Genomic DNA, 23,180 nt, shown 5'->3' on the forward strand with positions numbered 1-23,180 from the left:
TCACAGTAACTATTAGCAAAACTTTTGTCACTTAAAAATAGAATCACCTTTCTGCTTAGCTTTGTTTTCTGAAGTGTATGACTAAGTTCAGTGATGGAAAAGATTGCAGGTGAGTGAGGCTGAAAAATGTGGCCCAAGCATTTGAAATAATAAGAGACCTTTCCATAAGGAGAATATAGTACTCCAGATTAAGTTCTGATTTGTTAGACAGGGCTGGAGGACATTCCTGAATAGGGATACCTCCTCCCATCAGTCTTAACAGGCAGGGTCTTCAAATCCTTTTGCCTCCTCTCCAGGGGGAGCAATCGTTCCACTCTCCAGACTGACTCTGCCTGCCACCTGTGAAAGTTGGGTCGTTTCCCTTTCACTCAAATCCTTATTTTAATCTGGTTTTTTTTACCATGACTTTGTCTTTTGATACCTCTCTCCTCTTGGTTGTTTGTGATTTACTCCCTCTTTGTGTCTCCCCTTCCTCAAAGTTCAGTGTTCCTTGGTTCTCTGAGAGAGTTGGCTTTGCATTTCCTCCACCCTCCTGTTCCTCTCCCCTTGACTTTTTATTGTATAGCAGCTCCCATTGTAGTTGTTTTTTTCCTCCCAACCTTTATTATTGTGGGTCTGGGAGGGTGTAGAGGACTCAGACAGGCTAGTTAGGGTGTGGACAGCCATCTCGCAGCCAGAAGGATATGGAGCTTGGCACATCTTTATCTTAAGGGAAGGCACAGCTGCCATTTTGCCAGCATTGTGGTTGCCTCATTCGACGAGCAAAGCACTCCATGGGTGCTGCGTTTCTGCAACACCCGTTCTGAGAGGGATCATGGTCAACTGGCTCCCCCCTTCTCTGTACATCGCCTTTGGCTGTTCAGTGGTGTCTCATTGATTCAGAGGTTGAGTGGTGCTCATGAATAAGATGTAATGCCTTGGCTACTGTTTTCTGTACTTTTGAAGTTGCGCAGGACAATTGTAGTTGCCATTTTGTGGCCTCTCCAGCTTCGGATGTCTCCACCCTGACTCCAGTCATGTGGGAGTACGTTGGATCCCAGCACCTCGTGTTCAGAAAGCTCCAGGAGGCAGCTGGCAGCATCTTTTCCTGCTCTGAGTGGGAGTAGCAGGGGGATGAGTATTCCTTGCTCTGGGATGGCACGTGAAGGCTTTCCCCCGCATTCAGAGTTTCTCAAATTCATGTCTTGAGTTAAGGGGTTATTTCCTTAGGAATTGGTGTTTCCAAGTTCCATGCTGTCAAACATAAGGGAGGGCAAGTGCTCGAGCAAGCATTCCATAAAGGGGAATGTGAGGTGCAGATCCCCCTCTGGTTATCATGGGGGGAGGAGATCTGGCAGCTCACAGTCATGCAGCAGCTCTACCAAGTCCCTTCTTCCTCCCCCAGCTCTCCCAGAGTACCTTTTCATGCTAGGGATTCCTCCCCCTTGTGGGGTGGTGGCAATGCCAAGGTTGATATATAAAGACCCCAGGCTTCACAGGCCGTGTTCAGAAGAAACAGGGGCCCTCCCAGCACATTCCACCACCTCATCCCTGGGTGGACTCTACCCCACTTATGGGACAGGGTTTGATTCATCAAATTCAGACGCCATTTGCTACAAACTCAGGCCTCACCAGTGCTAGTGTGAGCACCTTCCCAAATATCCTTGTCACTGGGACAGAGGTTTGCCTTCTGCAAAATACAGTGGCGAAGAGGGCAATATCCGATTCTGATGATCCACTGACTGGGGCACATAGGGAGGAAGGCAAGTTATTGGAACGAGGAGGTGGAGACAGTTAAATCCAAACCCAGGCTTTTTTCCTCTAAAGTTTTTCACCCACTGCTGGTCATGGCTCACCGGGTGTTACTGTCTAAGGCTGATTGGGGGGGGAGGCTCCTGCCCCTCTGAGTCAATGGGGAGTAAGAAAGCATTTCGTTCCATTGATTCTAAACCTGTCATGGTCCCTTTTCCGCAGGTGTATGGGATGCAGAATGGGTCACTTCAAGTAAGTCAAAGCTTCCCTCCAGATGGCCAAAAAGCATTATGTGTTCTCTGAGCACCTTATGATCATTTGTGTATTCCAGCAGTGAATCTGCCAGTCGCTGCCCTTGCTGTTCCTGCCATTATTCCCTTGGAAGGGAAAGCGGGAATATCCCTGCGATAAAAAGGTGGAAGGGGACCTTCACAGGAGTTTTGAGGCTAAGTAGTGGCATCCAGGGCTTCTGCCACCTCTTCAGTGTTTTCAAGGGCAGTCTTTATCTTGACAGAACAGAGAGGAGCCAGGGAGGATGTACTTGAATTTGTTAAAGATGGTTTGAAAAAGATAGCTTATGCTTCTGCACTCTCAGCCGATGCATCCATGGATTCTCTGCAATTTGTGGCACATTCCATGGCTTCCACCACAGTGGCCCATCATAAAATCTGGCTTCATCAGTGGGTGGTGGATGCCGGGTCTCAGACATGCCTTTCTGCCTTGCCCTTTGTTGGTTCAAAATTGTTTGGCAAACCACTGGAAGCTGACCTGGTGGAGACTAAGGCTCTGCCATCGGCTAGAAAGGAAGACTGTAAGGGCAAGCAGACTCAAACTCGTCCACCATAGCAGTTCTTCAGTTTTTCATTTTACAGGCCCCATTGAGGTAGGTAGGACAGAGGTGGGGGATGCCCCTCCTCCACCAAACAGGGCGGGGCATCCTTTACCTCTGGGAGGTTTCAGAAGAGCACAAAGAAGGCACCCTCACCCTCAGGTTTCTCCAGTGTTGCTCCAACAACACATTGTATTGAGCATTGCCTTTTGGCCTCTTTTCAGCATCGAGGGTCTTCACCAGGGTCCTGGTGGCTGTGGCAGCTTACCTCCATACTGTAGGATCCATACTGCAGGGTCTCATGGTGTCAGCATACAATGTGGTTTTCTGAGCACAATACCATTCCAGAGTGCTGCAACAACTCCTGCTACCCTTTCAGGACCAGATCTTCCTCCAGAGAAAATTCCTTTGCAATTGAAGTTAACCGAACTGGTGGTTGACTCCCCAGTGGCTGACTGTGGGGGTCAGTTTAGAAGATCCTCCTTGAATCATCCTGACGTCAGATGCACGTCTTTTTGAATGGGGAGCTCACATTGGTTGACAAGTTGTTCAGGGGACCTGGTCCAGACAGTAGTCGGAGCTCAGCGTCAGTGTTCTAGAAAACAAAACCATCAGGCTCAGTCTAAGGGCCTTCACTTAGGAAATCAGGGGACCACATGTTTTGATCCATACCAACAACACTTCTGCCAAGGCATATGTGAACAAATAGAGAGACACATGGTCAAGGCCTCTGATAGCTGGAGCAGCCCACCTATTCTATTGGGCAGAGTATCACCTGTCCTCTTTGAGAATCGAACATATAGCATGAGCAAGCAATTTTGTGGCCAATTGGCTGAGCCAAATGGCAATCAAGGAGATGGAACAGTAGGCAAATATGGCAATTTTTCATCAGATGACACAAATGTTGGGCAGACTGGTAGTGGATCTCTTTGCCAGCCAGAGAATACACAGTTGGAGGCTTTTATCACAAGGACTCCATGTCACCAAGCTCTGGGCATGAACACCTTTGAGATGGACTGGTTGTGGGACCTCCTGTATGCCTGTCCTCTGTTCAGGCTTCTCCAACACACCATTCAGAGAGTATGGCTTCTGAGAGCATCCTTGTTGCTCTGTATTGGCCATGGTGGCCATGGTTCCCAGATCTGGCAAACCTGTCAGCGAGGGATCCATAGCAGTTACCAAGTCAACCAGATTTCCTTCTCCAGGGACCGGTATCCCATTCTCAGCTGGAACTCTTCCACCTGACAGCCTGGAGGCTGAGCAGCTCTGGCTAGGAATCGGGGGTTTGGGGAGTTGGTTTTAGAGAAACTGTTGGCTTCCAGACATTATTCAAAATGGTTTATTCCTCAACCTGGCATGTTTTCTTGTCCTGGTGCCCTAGGAACTCGATTGATCCGCTGTCCAGGAGTGTTTAGGATCTGCTGGGGTTCCTTCAGTCTGATTTGGATAAGGGCTTGAGTGTGGAGACTCTGAAATGACAAGAGGCTGTGCTCAGCTGCAGTTTTTCTAGTTTGGGAGGTACTTCCCTATCATCACATCCTTTTTACTAGCATTTTCTAAAGGGGGTTGCCCTGGTGTCTCCTCAGACAGTTCACAGGTTTCCTACGAAGAACCTGAATTGGGTTATGTCCATGTTACCTGGTTCTCCATTTGAACGCATACCCACATGTCCACTGAATCAGACCTTCAAAATGGTGTTGTTGGTGTCCATTACATCAGCTCGCCGGGTTTTGGAGTTATGAACACTGTCTCTGGATTCCTAACTATGCCCAGATACAGCCTTTTTGCCTAAGATTTTGCCTGAGGTTTTCCACAGGTCCCAGGAAGTGGTTTTGCCTTCTTTCTGCCCAGCGCCTTCTTGTGCTCAAGAATGTAGGTGGCATTCTTTAGTTGCTAAAGAATTTGGGTGTTTTGAGGCCCTCTTTGCCCAAGGCTTGGTAGGCCTGTATAACAGCTGCCCTCAACCATCTAGAAATCAATGAAGATGACACTTTCTTTTCTTTTGAGGGTCTCCAAAAGAACATAAACAGGGCCTCAGAACACCTAAATTCCAACGTTATGTCCTCAGATGTTACAGATCTTAGAGGGGCAACTGCCTTGGAAGCATGTAAGGGTAGTTTTCCTATTGTGAATATTTGTAAGGCTGCCACCTGGGCTTCTCCACACACATTCATCAAACACTATAAAATAGATTCATATTCCTCAGCTGATGCCACATTCAGTAGGAAGGTGGCCCAGAAGGTGCTGTGTCATTAGACTGGGCCAGAGGAAGCCCTGCCTATATACTGCTCTGCCATATCCCTATTCAGGAATGTCCTCCAGGCCCATCTAGCAAAAATGGATTTTTTTCTTACTATGAGTTTCTATTTGTAGATAGGGCTGGAGGACATTCCACCCACCTCTCCTTCTTCTGCAGTGACCTTCTGGAGTGAGGTTTAGGGCTTCTGCCAGCACCTTACATTGTCACAAACTGTTTAGATTTCTTAGTGTGCTGCACCATGTGCTGTGCTTTTGCTTTGTGTGTTCCGGTTCTCTCTAATCTCAATTGGTCTCAGTGTGCACTGTCTCTTGGAATGGATGACTAGGAAGTATTGTCTGGTGGGGTTGAGGAGTTGTCTTTGCTCCGTCAACTTGATCTGGAGGGCAGGATGACTCCTCCGCTTGGAGGGAAGGCAAAAGGATTGGAAGACCTTGCCTGTTAAAACCGGCAGGAGGAGTCATCCCTATTCAGGAATGTCCTCCAGTTCTATCTACAAATACAAATTCACGGTAAGAAAAAATTCAATTTTTTCTGGGAACGAAATTAGGCCATTCCTGAATACTGTTGAGCATCCCTTACAATTATTAATTGTATGCAGTTCCCATTGATTTGAGGCTTCCCATGACCACTCAGAAATATCCTGAATTCAGGAGCATAAAGTTTAAATTGAGAGCAACTGGCTGGAAAGCCATTGTAAATCCTTTAAGTGGAGTGGAACTAGATTGGGGTCAGTTACTCAAGGACCACAAGGTGGGGGAAGGGGGCTCATTTTGCACTATTAAGAATAGGTCTGTTAGAAATATTGTGGCAGATTTAGGAAGTATTTATAACATGTTTTCACATGCCTGCAATGTGCATGCATTAAAATTGTAACATCTAAAATGGCCTTAGCAAGTAAATGTTAAACACTACCAAAGAACATCAAAAGCATTCTGTTTGTCATCGGCAGTACCTGTGATAAGTACTTCTAGATTCACTACCAGGGATAGTGGTGATGCAACGCTGTTATGCATGCCCAAAGGACAGTTCATGAATAGGAATTTATAGAACTATTTTCTATTCAACAGATTTCCCATGAAACCCAAAACTGCATTTTAAAGTTTAGCAGAAAGGGGTTAGCATAGATTCATACATCTTGATCACAGCTTTATTTATGTGAAGTTGTACTGCAGATGTGTTTGAAACACATAAAATACCTATTAATATATGGCTGGCAGGATAGTGACTATTTGGTCAAAACTGTAAATATTCTGTTTATTTTTCATTAGGTTTTATCGGACGATAGAATCTGCTAACTTTTTCTGCCCCCTTCATAAATATTAGTGACATTAGTGAATTCCATTTTCCTGTCCATGCAGCTGCCAATTATTTAAAGACATGGAATACATGGAATACAGTAAAGGCTGGTGCCCTTGGGACTTGGTAGGGCAGAAAATAGGGAGGCCACCAGTAGGTGGAGCCAGGCCAATGGCAGGCAAAGCTGGAACCAATGGAGATACCTAATTCTGGTTTTATCCCTGCCCTTCCCCCTATTGAATTATACACAGGCAAAACTGAGACTAAAGGAGGAGGAAGCTGACAGCCAGTGTCGCCCACTGGACTGGTTGTAAGGAAGGAGGCATACAGGTGGAGGTTGGCTAAGGGCAGACTGAGCTTGCTGGGGTAGTGCCCCATTTATTCTCACTTGTGGGTAACAAGGCATGATGCAACACCACTGCACAGTGCATTTTCCTCACTCTGACATTGCATCATTAGTGTTGTGGTGGGAGTGGGGAAACCCACAGTGCAATTGTGTCACATCATGTATTGTATCAAATGCTATACATGACAGCAGTCTCCCTTATATTTTTTGAACTTGGGCTCCTCTTTTACTGCCCCCCCCAGTACTAAATTATTAATCATTCATCAGTGAGTGTGTAGAGATATCTGCAGGCAATTGTCATGTGCATATATAGCCTGCTTCCTTGTATGAGGATCTGTGGATTAGGGTACTAATCCAAACCATGGCACTAGAAGATGATAGAACATGATCCATTTGTCCCCCTCCTAGAACCATGATCATGAAAACAACTTAAGAAGAAAGCAGGAGCAATTTCTGAGCTCCTCTTCCCCAACATTTATGAATCGGGGTGCGATGAGGCTGCAGATATATTCACACATCGGATCTTTAGTGTTGTGGCACCAATACTTTTTAATTCCCTCCCCTTAAATATTAGACAGGCACCATCTCTGTTATCTTTCAACAAGTCTTTTAAGTAGAGACCTTGTCCCAGTCTGAGCCTATGCTGGAATTGCTTTTTAAGATGCTTTTAAAGCTTTTTTAAAAAATATGTTTTGTTTTAATATGTTTTCAAAGATGTTTTAATATATTTTCAAGTCTTTTGTTTTTAAGATGTTTTAGAGTGCTTTTAGTGTTTTTCTTTGCCACCCTGGGCTCCTTCCGGGAGAAAAGTTGGGTATAAATTTTTATACATAATGAACAATAAGCCATTGAATTAGCTTGGGGAAAGATTTCTTTTTTGTTTTTTCATCTCACTTCATTATGATGACATACCCTGGAACAGTATTTTGGACAGTATCAGAAATCTAGTAGCAAGTGTTGCATGTATAAAATGAGGCTCAGTAAGTTTTCAAGGCATGTCTATGGTTACATGGCAATTGCCAAAACTTCCTAAGAGTTACCTAATCCATCTCTGCTGCAGAATGTTCCCGTTATAGCTGTAGGGCGCGTTATATCTCTTGACAACCACATTTAAATTTTTGAAAATTATGAGATCATCTATTTGAAACTCGATGTCAGATGTTAGCATCCCTTATGATGAAAGTCAAGATGATAACTTTTTTTAAAAAAAGTTCATATATTGATGTTTCTTTTTTTGTGTGTCTATGTTTCAGAATGAAGAATAAATTTTGGTATTTCGAATTTGGCACTTCTGAAACTTTCTCAGCTACCTGCAAGAAGCTACATGAATCTATAGACATAGAAGTAAGAAATGAGTTACTGTATATTATTCTAGAAAGCCAAATATTGTTTTTATTTATTTATTTTTATTTATTTGCGTAATATATATCCCACAACTTTAACATAATGTTCCCAGGACAGGTAACAGACTAGTTAGAAATCAGAAGTTCAATTATGTGTTTATCAAAGATACATTATGAAAGGTGTCTCTAAAAATAAAAATATGGGAATGATGCTAAGTGCAAAAGAGATTCATTTAAGCAGTGAAATGCATTATATTTTAAAGCCAGTGCCCCCCCAGTGTAATCCTAATATATCCTTTTGTTATAGCCCTGAATATTTATTTATTTGTTTTACCTTATTTAAGAGTATTTATAAACCACTTAAATTCCCAAGCAATATACAGCTTTTTTAAAAAAAAACATACAATATATCACTCTAGTAAAACAACATAAAATACAGTTTCATAAATCTGCATTGCCCAGTAAAATAGAGTAAGCTGTGGACATTGTTTGAACATTGGAACAAGATTCACAAAACCCACAAAAGTACAATATAAATAAAATCACAATTAAATAATGAAATATGTTGTAAAACAGCTAACAAGAAGAAAATTGAAACTTAATTAGAAACCAACTGAGAAGTTTACAGTCTCTAGAGTACAGTAAAAAAGAAAAAAGGAAAATATGTTGAAGTAAGGGGGAATTGCTCTGGGAATGTAAATTTGAAAAAGTTATTTCTAGATCCTATCTAAATTTTATAACCTTTAAAGCTCACTTCACTAAAAAAAATAATTCATCTTCCTGAATTAAAGGTTAAAGAACACATTTTTTGGAGGAGAAATCATTCCCCTTCATTAAGTGAATTTTGTCTCTGCACAGAGCACCAGTTTGTCATTAAGCATACATGGTAGGTAAGAAAGAACCCAAAATCAAAATGAACATATCTGGCATTTAAAGGGTTATTTGGACAACTGGCCTATGGATATGGCTTTCTTTGTAGATGGTAGTCATATATACATTCACAACAAAATATTTTTTAACAAACTCCTGGGAAAACCGAAGGGAGTAGAAAAGGAGGAAGACCAAACAAGAGATGGATTGATTCCATAAAGGAAGCGACAGACCTGAACTTACAAGATCTGAACAGGGTGGTTTATAACAGATACTATTGGAGGTCGATGATTCATAGAGTTGCCATAAGTCATAATAAACTTGAAAGCATATAACAACAACAGGTTGTATCCAACTAAATTATACTTGGAGTAGAGTAGACCCATTGAAAGTAATAGATCTAAGTTAGTCACATCCATTAATTTTAATGGGTCTACTCTGACTATGACGAACGTTGGGTACAATCCAATAATTAGAAATATGAGACTGATAATTTAAGCTATAATAAAACTCTTGATTCCTGGAGGAAGTCAAGATAATCTCAACTGGATCCATTTCAGTCGGGCTTCAGGCCTGGACATGGGACTGAAACAGCCTTGGTCGTCTTGGTAGATGATATGAGGAGGGCGTGGGATAGGGGCGAATGCACCTTCCTTCTCCTCCTTGATCTCTCAGCGGCTTTCGATACCGTTGACCACGTTATCGTCCTGGACCGCCTGAAGAGGTTAGGAATGGGGGGCACTGTATTGCAGTGGTTCCATTCCTTCCTCTCTGGTAGGTACCAAAGAGTGGCATTGGAGGATGAGGTCTTGGATCCTTGGCCTCTCACTTGTGGGGTGCCACAGGGTTCCATCCTCTCCTCGATGCTGTTCAACATCTATATAAAGCCGCTGGGGGCAATCATCAGGAGATTTGGGCTGCAATGTCATCAGTATGCGGATGACACGCAGCTCCATCTCTCATTTAAATCTTCACCGAGGTTGGCTGTAGAAACCCTGTCCAAGTGCCTGGAGTCGGTGAGTGGCTGGATGGGAAGGAATAAGCTGAAGCTGAACCCTGACAAAACCGAGGTACTGTTTGTGGGAGACAAGGGAAGGCTGGGGGATGTGGACCTGGTGCTCAATGGGGTACGATTGCCCCTGAAAGACCAGGTCCGCAGCCTGGGGGTCATTCTTGACTCCCAGCTGTCCATGGAGGCTCAAGTCTCAGCTGTGAGCCGGGCGGCGCTGTATCAACTCCATCTGATACAGAGGCTGCGCCCCTACCTTCCCAACCATCTGCTCCCACCGGTGGTACATGCCCTGGTCACCTCTCGCCTAGACTACTGTAATGCACTCTACGTGGGGTTACCCTTGAAAACTGTCCGGAAGCTGCAACTGGTACAAAATGCGGCGGCTCGTCTGATTAAAGGCAGCCGCCGGCAAGATCACATCACTCCAGTGCTGAAGGAGTTGCACTGGCTACCGGTTGTTTACTGGGCCCAATTCAAGGTGTTGGTTTTGACCTTTAAAACCCTATACGGTTTTAGCCCAGTCTATCTGAAGGAGCGCCTCCAGCATCGTCAGGGATGCCGCTCAACAAGATCAGCCTCAGAAGACCTTCTCTCGATCCCACCGGTTAAAACAGCTAGACTGGTGAGGACTAGAGAGAGGGCTTTTTCAATAGTGGCCCCCACCCTGTGGAACTCTCTCCCAAATGATCTCCGCCATGCTCCTTCTATGATGAGCTTCTGCCGGGCCTTGAAGACCTGGCTCTTCAGGCAGGCTTTTGGGGTGGGTTAGGTTTTTACTGTTATGGTTTTAAATTTTAACGTTTTAATGTATTGTTTTTTATCTTGTACGTCGCCCAGAGTGGCTGGACAACCAGCCAGATGGGCGACTAATAAATTTAATAATAAAATAATAAAATAAAATAAAATAAAACCCAGTGAAGTCAGAATGTCTGACACCATCCCAGATTGGGCCCATAGAATGTAATGAATCTATACAGGACTGACTGGAAACTGACTGTGAGCAAGTAAAACTAGCACCATTATCTTGTTAAGAAGGTGCTGGAAACATAAAAAGCTGTTTTTGGCTGGATTGTAGTAACTGTGATTATCATTCTACAAAATTTAAAAACCTCTAAATTATCCAAGTTTGTAAAATAATAATATACATTCCAATCTAGTGAGAGCAATTTATTTGTCAAAAGATCTTTGGATGTCTAGATGCACATTTTGTGGTTCTGCATTAGGGTTGCCAGGTTCAGTCCCTGATACTGATCCTGTATCTTTAGGAGAAGAGAAAGTCAGCCAAGTGCAGGTGTTCTTGCAACCCTGTAATGCGAAAAACCACAAGGTGGAATTCTCCCTTCCCCCTGCACAACTTTTAAAGATACAGAAGACCTCTTGGTTGCCAGGCCCAGCCTCCAAGAGGTCTTTTGTATCTTTAAAAGTTGTGCAGGGGGAAGGGATAATTCCACCTTGTGGTTTTTCCTATCACAGGGTTGAAAGAACACCTGCACTTGGCTGACTTTCTCTCCTCCTAAAGAGACAGGATCAGTCTCAGGGATTGAACCTGGCAACCCTATTCTGCATCCTTGCACACAGTTCCCCCAAATGGGGAGCAAGATGTCTTGCATATGACTGCTTAAAAAAGACCTTCTGAGCAATCAGCATAGGTTCAAATCTGCTTTTTAAGGAACTGGTAGAAACAGCGATACATATTAATTGAAAAGATTATGAGTTCTGCTTTTTTTCAAAAGCAAACATGTGAAGCTCCATTGCTAAAACCAGGAGAACTGATTGGAATATTGGCTATAAAGAACAAGAAGAATGTGGGCTCCTTCTGGGAGGAAGGGCGAAATAGAAATTTAGTTAATTAATAATAAGAAGTTGTTATACTAGGAGCAGATATAGCTGATAAAATCTGGACCTTTAGTATGCTGCTGTAGTGGCTTCCAGTTTTACAGCACATCAAAGAAATGACTAGTCATCATATACCTCTACAAGTCTTATTTGGATACTTAACCAAAATAGTAGATGTTTGTTTATTTATTTATTTATTCAATTTATATCCTTAATAAGTTGAGGATTTAGACCTGATTATGCACATCCCAACAGCACCAAAAATGATTTTGAGTCAATCGTTAATGGATTTGATTGTAGGGAGTAGTGTCATGTACTATGTAAGGGGACATGAGGGAAGGTAAATTGATAATAAACTTGTTGAGAAAGGGGCTTTTTTGTTTTTGGAGCAACAAAGTGCAGAAAAAGGCAACACAAAGTCTAGAGAAAATTGTTTTGGACTTTCTAGTTTAGGAAAAGAAAAAGAGCAGCCTCATCCCTACCATTAGGAAGAATGAGACAACTGCTTCAGATGGCAGGTGCTGGGGGGGGGCACAGTAGCAGTACCTTTCTGTTAGAGGTCAGAGCTACATGTGTCATGTGGCCTGCCCAGCACCCCCATAAATAGCCTCCTGACCTCAGGTGCCGATACTGAAATAACATTCAATTGCCAGTCCAGTCGGCTTCTGTAAATGGAAATCTGGTCATTCGCCTGAGGCAACAAAATGTCTTCGGCCAAGCTCTGAAAAAAGCTGATTAAGGATGGAATTTAAGGAGGGGGGATTATTTATTTATTTTAAATGTTTTCATCACATACAAACACTATCGAGGTTTACCTGTTAAAAGTTATGCTTGGTGTGGAAAAAAATTCAGGACCAACAGAACATGTTTCTTCACGCCACAAATCATTTTTATGGAACTCACTGATACCAGTGGGCAACGTCTGGCCTTGAAGGCTCTAAATCAAGGATGGGAAACCTGTGCCCCTCCGGATGTTGTTCAGCTACCATTCCTGTCATCCATGGCCATTGGTCGTGCTGGCTGGGACTGATTGGAGTTGGAGTCTGACAGCAGATGGAGGGCCACAGGTTCCCCACCACTGCTTTAAATGGAACTGAAAACAAAATAATGGAGATTAGGATTATCAGTGGCTATTAGTCCTAATAGCTAAATAAAACATTCATGTTCAGATGTTGCTTGTTACTGAGCACCAACTGTTGAAGTGGGACAACATCAGAGAAGGGCTATTGCTACCAAATATGGCATGGAGACTTCTCAGAATTCCTTAAAATTGTACGAAACAGTATTCTGGACTGACTTCAGTCTCACCCAACAGGGCTTTCCCCGTGATAATGTGCAGCCAGATGCTGTATTTCAGTTGTTATAAAATCATTTTCTTCACACTTTGTTTATGGATATCTATTTATGCCACTTTTAAACATACTGCTGTGCACTAGCAATGTAGTAATACAATAATTTTATCTGACAAATGCAGTGCAAATAAAATATATTTGCTTTTATTTCATCTTAGATATGTTAGCACAATGGAAATGGACATGTACGGAAAATTCTTCTGTGTCTGAACAAAAGAATTTCTCCTTTACTAATTCTGAAAGTAACTCATCACAGTGGGACTCTGAGGCCTAGTGAAATAATTGTCTTAGTATACTGCCTGCTGTGTTCGATATTGAGTGAAAATGCTCCCTGCACCATCTTATATCACAATTCTCCCTTTATTTAAATAATTTTAGTCAGTTTGGGGGGCACAAGACCTTTATAAATTAACAGCAGGGAAATACCAAAGGTGTCAGATTGCATATTTATCATCTTTTTCGTGTAATACTTAAATATGTATTAAGAAGTGACTGACATAAATTAGGCAGATTTCAGAAGCCACAGGCTGTGGCTTGTAGAGGACCCCCTTCTGCTTGACATTTCATCCTTGTCAAAGATCAAATTATTTTAATTTAGGCTGCAAATTATAAGGAATGAAGACTTCTTTGTGGGAATTCCCTGTGGTAATCTGACTTTTGTTGTTACTGCTGCTTGTCAGTGTGCAAAAGATATAATATGCATGCAAATAAGGTTAAAAAATATGTACTATCTAATTATCCAGCCAGTACATTCCACTTGAAGACAGTGGGAGGCCTGACACACAGTATGTGTTTGATTCATTGAGGCCTGCAGGGTATTTACACAAGATTACTTTTAATTATGAAATTAATATCTGTTTATCGAGAATGTATAGCAGTAAGTGAGTATACACGAGCAGAATTTTTAGTAAAAAGAAATCATCTTAATGTTTAACATGTATATGAGATGTAAAAAAAATAACAAAAGTTTGATTTCACTACAAAATTAAGGACACTTCTCACCCCTCACTAACTCAATAAAAATATGCATGTTTTGTTATCATCCCAGCTGCCAAGTGATTCCAAGATGTGATGCAGGAGCTTTTAGGCTGCCTTTCATGAATATTATATGCAGATTTAAAATTTTGATCCTGAAAACAAATGTAGAATGGAAACCTAATGGTTGTGATTGCTCATTTCCCCCCCCCCCGCTTTCAAACATTGTGAAAGGCAACATGTAGATTGCCTATGATCAGACAGCTTGAACTCTAAACAAGAAAAGAAATTAATTTAGACCAAGTAGTGGGGACAGGTTAGGAAAGAGCCAGATAGGATAAAGTGGAATTTCAGTGGTTCAGAAAATGTATGTTTGTTGTTTAAAAATGAGTCTTGTGAAAGAAGCTAAGGAAGAAGACAGAGGGCTTATCCAGATGACTGCAAAATGTGTGACACGCCCACTATGTGTGTTCATTATTTTTCGGTCGTCCAAATGACATCTCGCACTGTTACGCATTTTCGCGGGTTAAATCCGCTCCTTGCAATACCGGCAAAAATGCGATTTGCTGTTTAAAATCGGGAATCATCTGCTGTGCCTTCAGGAGATAGGATGCAATACCGCAGACTTTACAGCTAATGGGCGGTTCTTGGGCGTTTCCCCTTGCCCCTTTTCCTCATTCCAGCCAATCACATATCTGCACTTTTGCACATGTGCGAGAATAAGCCTGGGAAAGTTGATCAATCATCGCAATGGGGGGGTGTCTGCAACTACTGCGCATATGCATTTTAGTTTTTGCCAGCCTGCAAACTGGGTGGCCGCTCTGGGTGAGATCTGCAATGCACAGCAAATGAGAAAAGGGCTGCTGGTCAGTCACGCCTGCCTCCAGAAATCTTTGTCAATTTCATTCTACTCGCTGGGGTTTTTGTTTCAAATCATTTTGCCAGGGAAAGGAAAGGGAGAAGGAGGGGGGGGTGACATGTTTCTTGCTTTTTTTGAGAAATAATGGGCATTTCCTGCCCTGCATATGAGTGGTTTGCTACAGTGTCCCCTCCACCCAGAATCATAGAGACTGGAGAACCATAGAGCAAGAAATGTGTCACCCCCCTTCTCCCTTTCTTTCCCGCTGGGAAATGATCTGAAACAAAACCCCCAGCAAGTAGGATGAAATTGACAAAGCTTTCCAGAGGCAGGCGTGAAACCAACCAGCAGCCCCTTTCTTGTTTGTATTTGCGATATTACTCTTAAACGAATGTATGCTTTTCTGCCTTTATGGCTATTTAAGGAGATACACACACGGGCAATTGCACTTATTTCTCCAAAAAAATGAATATACTGCGCAGTTGTGGAAATATGCCTTTGCGCAGAAGCAGATACCACAGTTAACATTGGTTGGTAGTGGAGAAAGAAGTGATTGCCCGCCATTGCATCTTTCCACTTCCCCCCCCGACTGGGGGTTCCTTTGGGAGGCAGAGCAGGGATAGGGGAGTCCCCATGAGGGCTGTGGAGCCGACTCCCCCCTTTTCTTGGGGAGCGGAGGGGGCATGGTGACAACGGAGGGGGGAGAGGAGGGATCGCGGCGGCGGCGCCTTGGAGCTGAGGCTGGCTCGCTACAGCTGGGTTGCTCTCGCGCCTCTCCAGCTGCCTGCAATGATAACGAAAGTGCCGGGCGAGCTGTGGCTCCGAGCCGACGGCTGCTTGCAAGTCCTGGCATGGATCAGGCAGCAGGAAGTGTGGATGATGGAGCAGCAGCAGCTGGGGCGGAAGCTGTCTTTGCAAGCTCTTCGCAGGAGCAGCATCCTGGGATGGGAAGCAAGCTGGGACCTGTGGGGGTGGTGGTGAGGGGACTGGCCGTGGAGGGAGGGGGCACTGAGCAGGAGGAGGTGGTAATGGTGACATTTGCGGATACCGCAGTTAACATTGCTGAATCAAATATACACAAAAAGGCAGAGGCTGGTAGAGTGGAGGTGGGGTGGCAGTAGCGCTGAGGGTGAGGGTGACAGCAAAGGAACATGCTCTCACCATCCGATCATACTGTGTATATATCAAAAGTAGTTTAACCAGGCAGAAGAATAGTTCCGTTTTGCATAATAGCGCAAATCAATGCAAGCACATTTGTGGAAGCAGCAGCAAGATGGGTAAACTTGAACGGGAAACACATATCACGTTAAAGCGCATGCACGTAACTGATCGAGGTGGAAGGGGAGAGAGAAGCACACGTCATATTTTCCCCACCAATTGGATGATAGTGGGTTGTGTCAGGGGCGGAGCTCGGAAAAAAGCGAGAAGAATGCCGCATCTTCCGGCTGCGTGTGCGGCCAGAAAAAAGTGTGTTTTTAATATTGGGGAAGAGAGGGAAAAGAGCGGGGAAAGGGGCAAGTGAGGACTCTTGGATGACACAGCAGATATGGAAAACCTGAATTATCCTGCTCCGTTTGGATGAGCCCAGAGGCAGACAGCGGCAGGTGGGCTATTTGAAACAAACTGCAAGAGTGTTACATCTCTGTACAGCATTTGTACCACCATGACCAACAGGGTACACCAACCTGAGCATCTATCTGGACATCTATTTTTTTTATTTAACAAAATTTATGTACTGCTTGACTGTAGTAAAACCTCAAAGCGGTTTACAAAAAATAAATAAAACATTTAAAGTATCAATAAAAAGACAGTTAAAAACAGGTATTTAAAAACATTGAAAAACTAATTACAATCAACAATAAGCTAAAACAGATTAATGCATTAGGCATAACATTTCCATAGGGGGCAACGTGTACAAATTCCAATGAATGCACCTGGCTTCCATGAACCCTCATCGTAAAATCCAGGAAACAACTGTGTTTGGGCCCTGTGCAAATGCTGCATCCAACATGTGGAGGTCATATTGGCCTGATGGTGAGGTAGATGTGTCTGGAAGGCAGGCTCCTGTTCTCTCCATTTTGCACATCATCCAGAGCCCCTTTTTGTGGATTCAGTAGGACTGGCAAATCAATAAGAGAAAATTGGCAGAGAACCTTGCACTGCATTTATTCATTTTATTTCTAAAATTTCTTGGTAATGTTCTCTACAATAGTAACTCCTCAAGTGACAGACAAAAGCAATTAATGTAAAATACTATAGAACTAATAAAGCATAATTAAATAACACATCATTAATTATATTAATCACAAACCAGGGTTTTAGGATCCACTTATAAGCAGCAAAGTTCAGAACTAAGCTAAGAAAAAACAAAACAGCTCAAGAGCCTGCATAACCTTTTGGTTTAAATTGCTTTAGAATTATATCCAAACCATCATAGTGTAAATACACATAAGTAATCATTTAGGGCACAATCCAACCTGTATTTATGCTGGGCCGAAGGGAGTTGGATGTGGTAGAACCCCAGCTGAGCTGGCAGGGTCCCAGCTTCGCCAGGCTCCGCTGGCAGAAGCCCCTTGCCTTAGCTCATCCACAGCAGAGCTGGGACCCTGCCGGCTCAGATAGAGATCTGCTGGGGAAACCCAGGCAAGCAGAAGGGGTGCCAGCAGAAGCCAGCGTAAGGCCCGAAAAAGGAGCATTCCAGGGGGCGTGTTGGAGGAGGGTCGAGAGGAGGACTTAATCAACATCCAACTACCTTTCAGAGCGCTCCTACAGATCCTGATCTGAGCCAAAGTTATGCTGAGAAAAAGGTTGGTCTAGAAAATAATTCTACTGGAAGTCTATAGAGAGTGCTTACTACTGGTAGAGGTCTTTGTGACAGTTGGTTTTTTCTTTTGCTTTGATGCTCACAGCTCCTCGCTGAGCCAACATTCTGCTGACCTGGTGGCTCCCAAATGGCAAATGGATGCTGCAGAGCTTCCCACCGACTTCTCCTCTGCCTGCACTCCTTCTGCCAGCTTCCCCCGAGTTAGATTGCTCTGCCCTCATCTCACCTTTATTGCCAATGAGATGAATGATAGAGTGAGGCCCTAATAAAGCAACAAATAATGATTAGGAATCCTTTTCTATTTTGAGATTTAAGATACAAGCAGTTGCCACTAATCCATAAAGAGAAGATTAATCTTAAAGGCTTTGGAAATATGGACCTGGTAGTTCTTTCTGAGTTACTGTTTGTTTATTTATTATTTGATTAATATCTCACCATTTCTCCCAGCAGGAGCCCAGGGCGGCAAACAAAAGCACTAAAAACACTTTAAACATCATAAAAACAGACTTTAAAATACATTAAAACAAAACATCTTTAAAAACACTTTTTATAAAGCTTTCAAGACTTTGTTTTGTTTAAAAATGTTAAAAACATTGGGTGTTTTTTAAAAAAGTTTTTAAAACATATTAAAAAGAAATTCCAACACAGAAGCAGACTGGGGTAAGGTCTCAACTTAAAACGTTTGTTGAAAGAGGAAAGTCTTCAATAGGCGCCGAAAAGATAACAGAGATGGTGCCTGTCTAATATTGAAGGTCTAATATACTCAAGGTCCAAGGAGGCTCTCACCTGCAGAGCACAGTGATTGACTGGGTATATAAGGGATAAGACAGTCTTTCACGTATCCTGGTCCCAAGCTGTATAGGGCTTTCTACATCAAAACTAGAACCTTGAACTTGGCCCTGTAGCAAATGGGCAGCCAGTGCAATTCTTTCAGTAGCAGAGTGATATGTTGGTCCCAGTGAGCAGTCTCGCCGCCGCATTTTGCACCAGCTGCAACTTCCAGACCAACCTCAAGGGCAGCCCGACATAGAGCGCATTATAGTAATCCAGCCTGGAGGTTACCAGGGCGTGGACAACAGTGGTCAGGCTATCCTGGTCCAGAAACGGCTGCAGCTGTCTTACTAGCCAAAGCTGATAAAAGGCACTCCTAGCCACTGAGGTCACTTGGGCCTCTAGTGACAAAAATGGATCCAGGAGCACCCCCAAACTATGAAACTGCTCTTTCAGAAGGAGTATGACCTCATCCAAAGCAGGCAACTGACCAGTTACCCAAACTTGGAAACCACCAACCCACAGTGCCTCCATCTTGCTAGGATTCAGACTCAATTTATTGGCCCTCATCCAGCCAACCACCGAGTCCAGGCAGCAGTCAAGGGCTTGCACGGCCTCTCCTGATTCAGATGTTTTACTTTTATTGCTTCAGATTTTTAATGTTTAATGTATTGGTACGTTTTATTTTGTACGTCGCCCAGAGTGGCTGGACAACCAGCCAGATGGGCGACTAATAATTTTAATAATAATAATAAATAAATAAATAAATAAATAAATAAATAAATAAATAAATAAATAAATGTGTGTATGTTACAGAAAAATAGAGCTGGGTATCATCAGCGTACTGCTGACACCTCGCCCCAAAGCTCCTGATGACTGCTCCCAAGGGCTTCATAAAGATGTTAAACAGCATGGGGGACAAGATGGTACCCTGCAGCACCCCACAGCACAACTGCCAGGGAGCTGAGAGACAGTCACCCAATGCTATTCTCTAAGACCGACCTTGCAGATAGGATTGGAACCACCGTAAAACAGTGCCTCCAATACCCATCTCACCAAGTCGGCCCAGAAGGATACCATGGTCAATGGTATCAAAAGCTGCTGAGAGATCAAGTAAGTATAACAGGGTCACACTCCCCCTGTCCTTCTCCCAATAAAGGTAACCCATCAAAGCAAACAAGGCCGATTCAGTCCCATAACCAGGCCTGAACCCAGACTGGGATGAGTCAAGATAATCTGTTTCATCCAAGAATACTTGCAATTGCTGCCCCACAACCCTCTCAATCAACTTCCCTAAGAAGAGGGTATTTGCTACTGGTCGGTAGTTGTCACAAACCAGTGGGTCCAGGGTGAGCTTTTTCAGTAGTGATCGGATCACCGCCTCTTTCAAGGTGGCTGGAACCACTCCCTCCTGCAATAATACTTTGACCACACCCTGGATCCACTCGGTCAACCCCCCTTGGCAAACTTTAATAAGCCAAGAAGGGCAAGGGTTGAGATGACACGTTGCTGGCCACATCAACACAAGCACCTTGTCTATGTCATCAGGCCGCATCAACTGAAACCGTTCCCAAGAAGTTGCAGCAGACGTTGCACTGGACACCTCATTGGGGATCACAGTAGATGTGGATGGGGCATCAAGACTGCTACGAAGACGAGCAACTTTACCCTCAAAGTGCCTTGCAAACAATTCACAGTGGGCCTGTGAAGGGACTAAAACTCCATTTCCTGGAGTTGATGTCAACAGACCCCTGACAATACGGAAAAGCTCCACCAGACAGCTACTTGAGGATGCAATGGAGGCAGAGAAGTGGGCCTTTCTCGCCACCCTCATCACCACACAGTAGGCATGGTTACGATGCTTTACTCATGCCTGATCAGCCTCACAGCACAACTTGCGCTCTAGCTGTCGTCCAGCCTGTTTCATTGCCCGTAGCTCACTGGTGTACCAAGGTGAAAACTGGGTTCCACAATGCTGGAGAGGGCGCTCGGGGGCAACCGTGTCAAGAGCCTGACGCGCCTCACTGTTCTACAACATGAGAAGGGCTTCAATAGGGTCACCTGCTCTATCTACTGGGAACTCCTCCAGGGCATTCAGGAATCCTGTGGATTCCATTAGTCTCCGGGGGCAGACCATCTTAATCTGTCCACCACCCTTGCAGGGAAGGATCGGAGCCATAAGTCTAAACTTCACCAGAAAGTGGTGTGACCATGACAATGGGGTGACATCCACCACCCCCTATCTCCAGACCACCCCTTCCTCCATCTGGAGGAAAAAACCAAGTCAAGGGTGTGCCCTGCCCTATGTATTGAGCCAGCAACAACTTGAGACAGCCCCATGGTCGTCATAGAAGCCATGAAGTCCCGAGCTGGAAAACTAGAGGCAGCCCCAGCATGGACATTGAAATCACCCAGCACTATCGTTCTGGTCTCCTCCAACACCACACCTGAGATGGTCTCCGCCAGCTCGGTCAGAGATGCTGCCCGGCAGCAAGGCGGACAGTACACCAGCAGCAACCGTAGTTTATTGTCTCCTCGGCCCAACACCAGGTACAGGCCCTCACAGCCAGCTCCAAGACCGAGTGGTTTCCTGGTGACAGAGATGAAAGTTCTGTAGACCACAGCAACTCCTCCCCTCTGTCCCTGCAGCCTGTGCTGGTGTTGCACCGAGTATCCAAGTGGGCAAAGCTGGGTCAGATCAACTCCTCTCAGCTCACCCATCTAGGTCTCTGTAATGCACACCAAATCGGCACGTTCATCCACAATCAAATCATGGATGAGAGTGGTCTTATTGTGTACCGATCTGGCGTAAAAAAAACAGCACACACAGGCCAGTGGGCACAGTAGATGTTCAACAAGGAACCCGTTCATGAGAGGAGTGGCAGCAAGGAACAAGGCACAGATAGCCTTGCCCTCATCCTCTATGGTAATTCACCACATCCCCATGGCTATATTTCCCTCTACCTGTGATCACTGAAATTGGGGTGGCATCACCCATGTTCCTCCATACTAAGACTCCTCCTAAACACCTGATATGGACCCAACACAAGCCCACCAACAAAACCTGCCTGAGCCAATTATCCCAGTAGGCCTCTGCGAGAATTGGGAACAGTCATACCCATTCAAACTTTTCCACACAGGACCCATCTACTCCCCCTCCTGTCTCACACCCAGGGAGGGCCAGCCTTCTGCTGTTTGATGTCCAGGTTGCACTAAGAGGGAAAATGACTGTATTAAAACACTATTGTATGTTAAATGGCAACAAACAATAAGTTTGTTTTCAATGCATTTATTGCTAAACTGTGGCAATTACACTTAATCGTGACAAAAACAGTAAAGTTAGGTTCTAGGTTAGAAAGGTGATGAGTAAGGGAGTAAGGGACAGAGAGGAGGAAATAGGCTGTCAGCTACATGGACAAATCTGTCAATGCTGGTTTCTCAGTTTCTCATGTTCTCATGTTTCCAGTCTTAAATTTAGTTCTCCACATTTCTTCAGCAATCTGCAGAGCTATCTATCCCAGGCTGTGGTCTGAAGGCACATGAGGCCAGCACCCTGGTGAAGCTAAGCAGGGTCAGGTCTAGTCAGTGCCTGGATGGGAGACCACCTGGGAACCATATGTAAGCCTCCTTGGGTTTCTATCATGAAAAGAAAGGCGGGGTATAAATGTAACAAATAAATCTATCTCCCCACATCAGTTCATCAGCATCTATATAGATATAGATATAGATATATATGCTCAGTTTATCAGCATTTTTGTGTGAATTTATCCTAATAAATAATTAGTGCAGCTTTGACTAATATATACGCTTTTGCGAGCAATTTCCCTAATAAAAGAATATATATATTACTAATGTATGCACTTTTATTCATACTTTCCCCTATTAGAATGCATTTTTGTACACATTGGCCAGAGAACTGTATTGCAAATTTTGGAGAACTGTGAATTTTGAGAGAGAGCTGTTTTTCAGTTTGCATATTGGGTCAAGAAGTGTGAATCAGGTAGTTACACATCAAAAATTTTTAAAAATCAAATTTCTCCCCCATCCCTACAGTCAACCGGTTCTTCCACCTCCTCCCTTTCCCACTTTCCTGCTTCTGGCTTGCTGCTCGGAGGTGGTGGCTGATGGTGCCAAGACCCTCTGCTCCTCACATTAGCACATGAAGTGACCCAGTCTCCCTTGCACAGGCTGCTCACACCATGTGCAGGAGTATCTCCTCATTTCCATCATTGGTTATGTCATGGTGAGGTCTGGAGGCCTATGGCACAAGTATGTGCCATTACTATTTCCCATTGATTGATTGATTGATTGATTGATTGATTGATTGCACTTGTATACCGCCCCATAGCCGAAGCTCTCTGGGCGCTTTACAGCAATCAAAAACATTAAAACAAATATACAATTTAAAACACATATTTTAAAAACAATTTAAAACACAATTTTAAAATTTAAAACAATATAAAAACAATTTAAAACACATGCTAAAATGCCTGGGAGAAGAGGAAAGTCTTGACCTGGCGCCAAAAAGATAACAGTGTTGGCACCAGGTGCACCTCGTCAAGCAAATCATTCCATAATTTGGGGGCCACCACTGAGAAGACCCTTTCCCTTGTTGCCACCCTCCGAGCTTCCCTTGGAGTAGGCACCCAGAGGAGGGCCTTTGATCTTGAACATAGTGTATGGGTGGGTTCGTATCGGGAGAGGCGTTGCATCAGGTATTGTGGTCCCAAGCCGTGTAAGGCTTTATAGGTCAAAACCAGCACCTTGAATTGAGCTCGGAAACATACAGGCAGCCAATGCAAGCGGGCCAGAATAGGTTTTATGTGTTCGGACCGTCTGGTCCCTGTTACCAATCTGACCGCTGCATTTTGCATAA

General features: G+C 43.9%; 1 protein-coding gene across 4 annotated transcripts in view; it reads left to right on the forward strand.

Annotated features, from left to right (window-relative positions):
* The window catches only part of DGKB (diacylglycerol kinase beta), a 430,346-nt gene that overhangs the window by 327,625 nt on the left and 79,541 nt on the right, over positions 1 to 23,180 (forward strand). For all 4 annotated transcript variants that reach the window (XM_061585671.1, XM_061585674.1, XM_061585672.1 and 1 more), the window contains exon 21: positions 7,716 to 7,806. In XM_061585671.1, coding sequence (XP_061441655.1) covers positions 7,716 to 7,806 — 91 coding nt within the window. The remainder of the gene's footprint in view (positions 1 to 7,715; positions 7,807 to 23,180) is intronic.

The sequence above is a fragment of the Rhineura floridana genome, chromosome 10 (genome assembly GCF_030035675.1).
Source record: "Rhineura floridana isolate rRhiFlo1 chromosome 10, rRhiFlo1.hap2, whole genome shotgun sequence".
In the NCBI taxonomy this organism is placed as follows: Eukaryota; Metazoa; Chordata; class Lepidosauria; order Squamata; family Rhineuridae; genus Rhineura; species Rhineura floridana.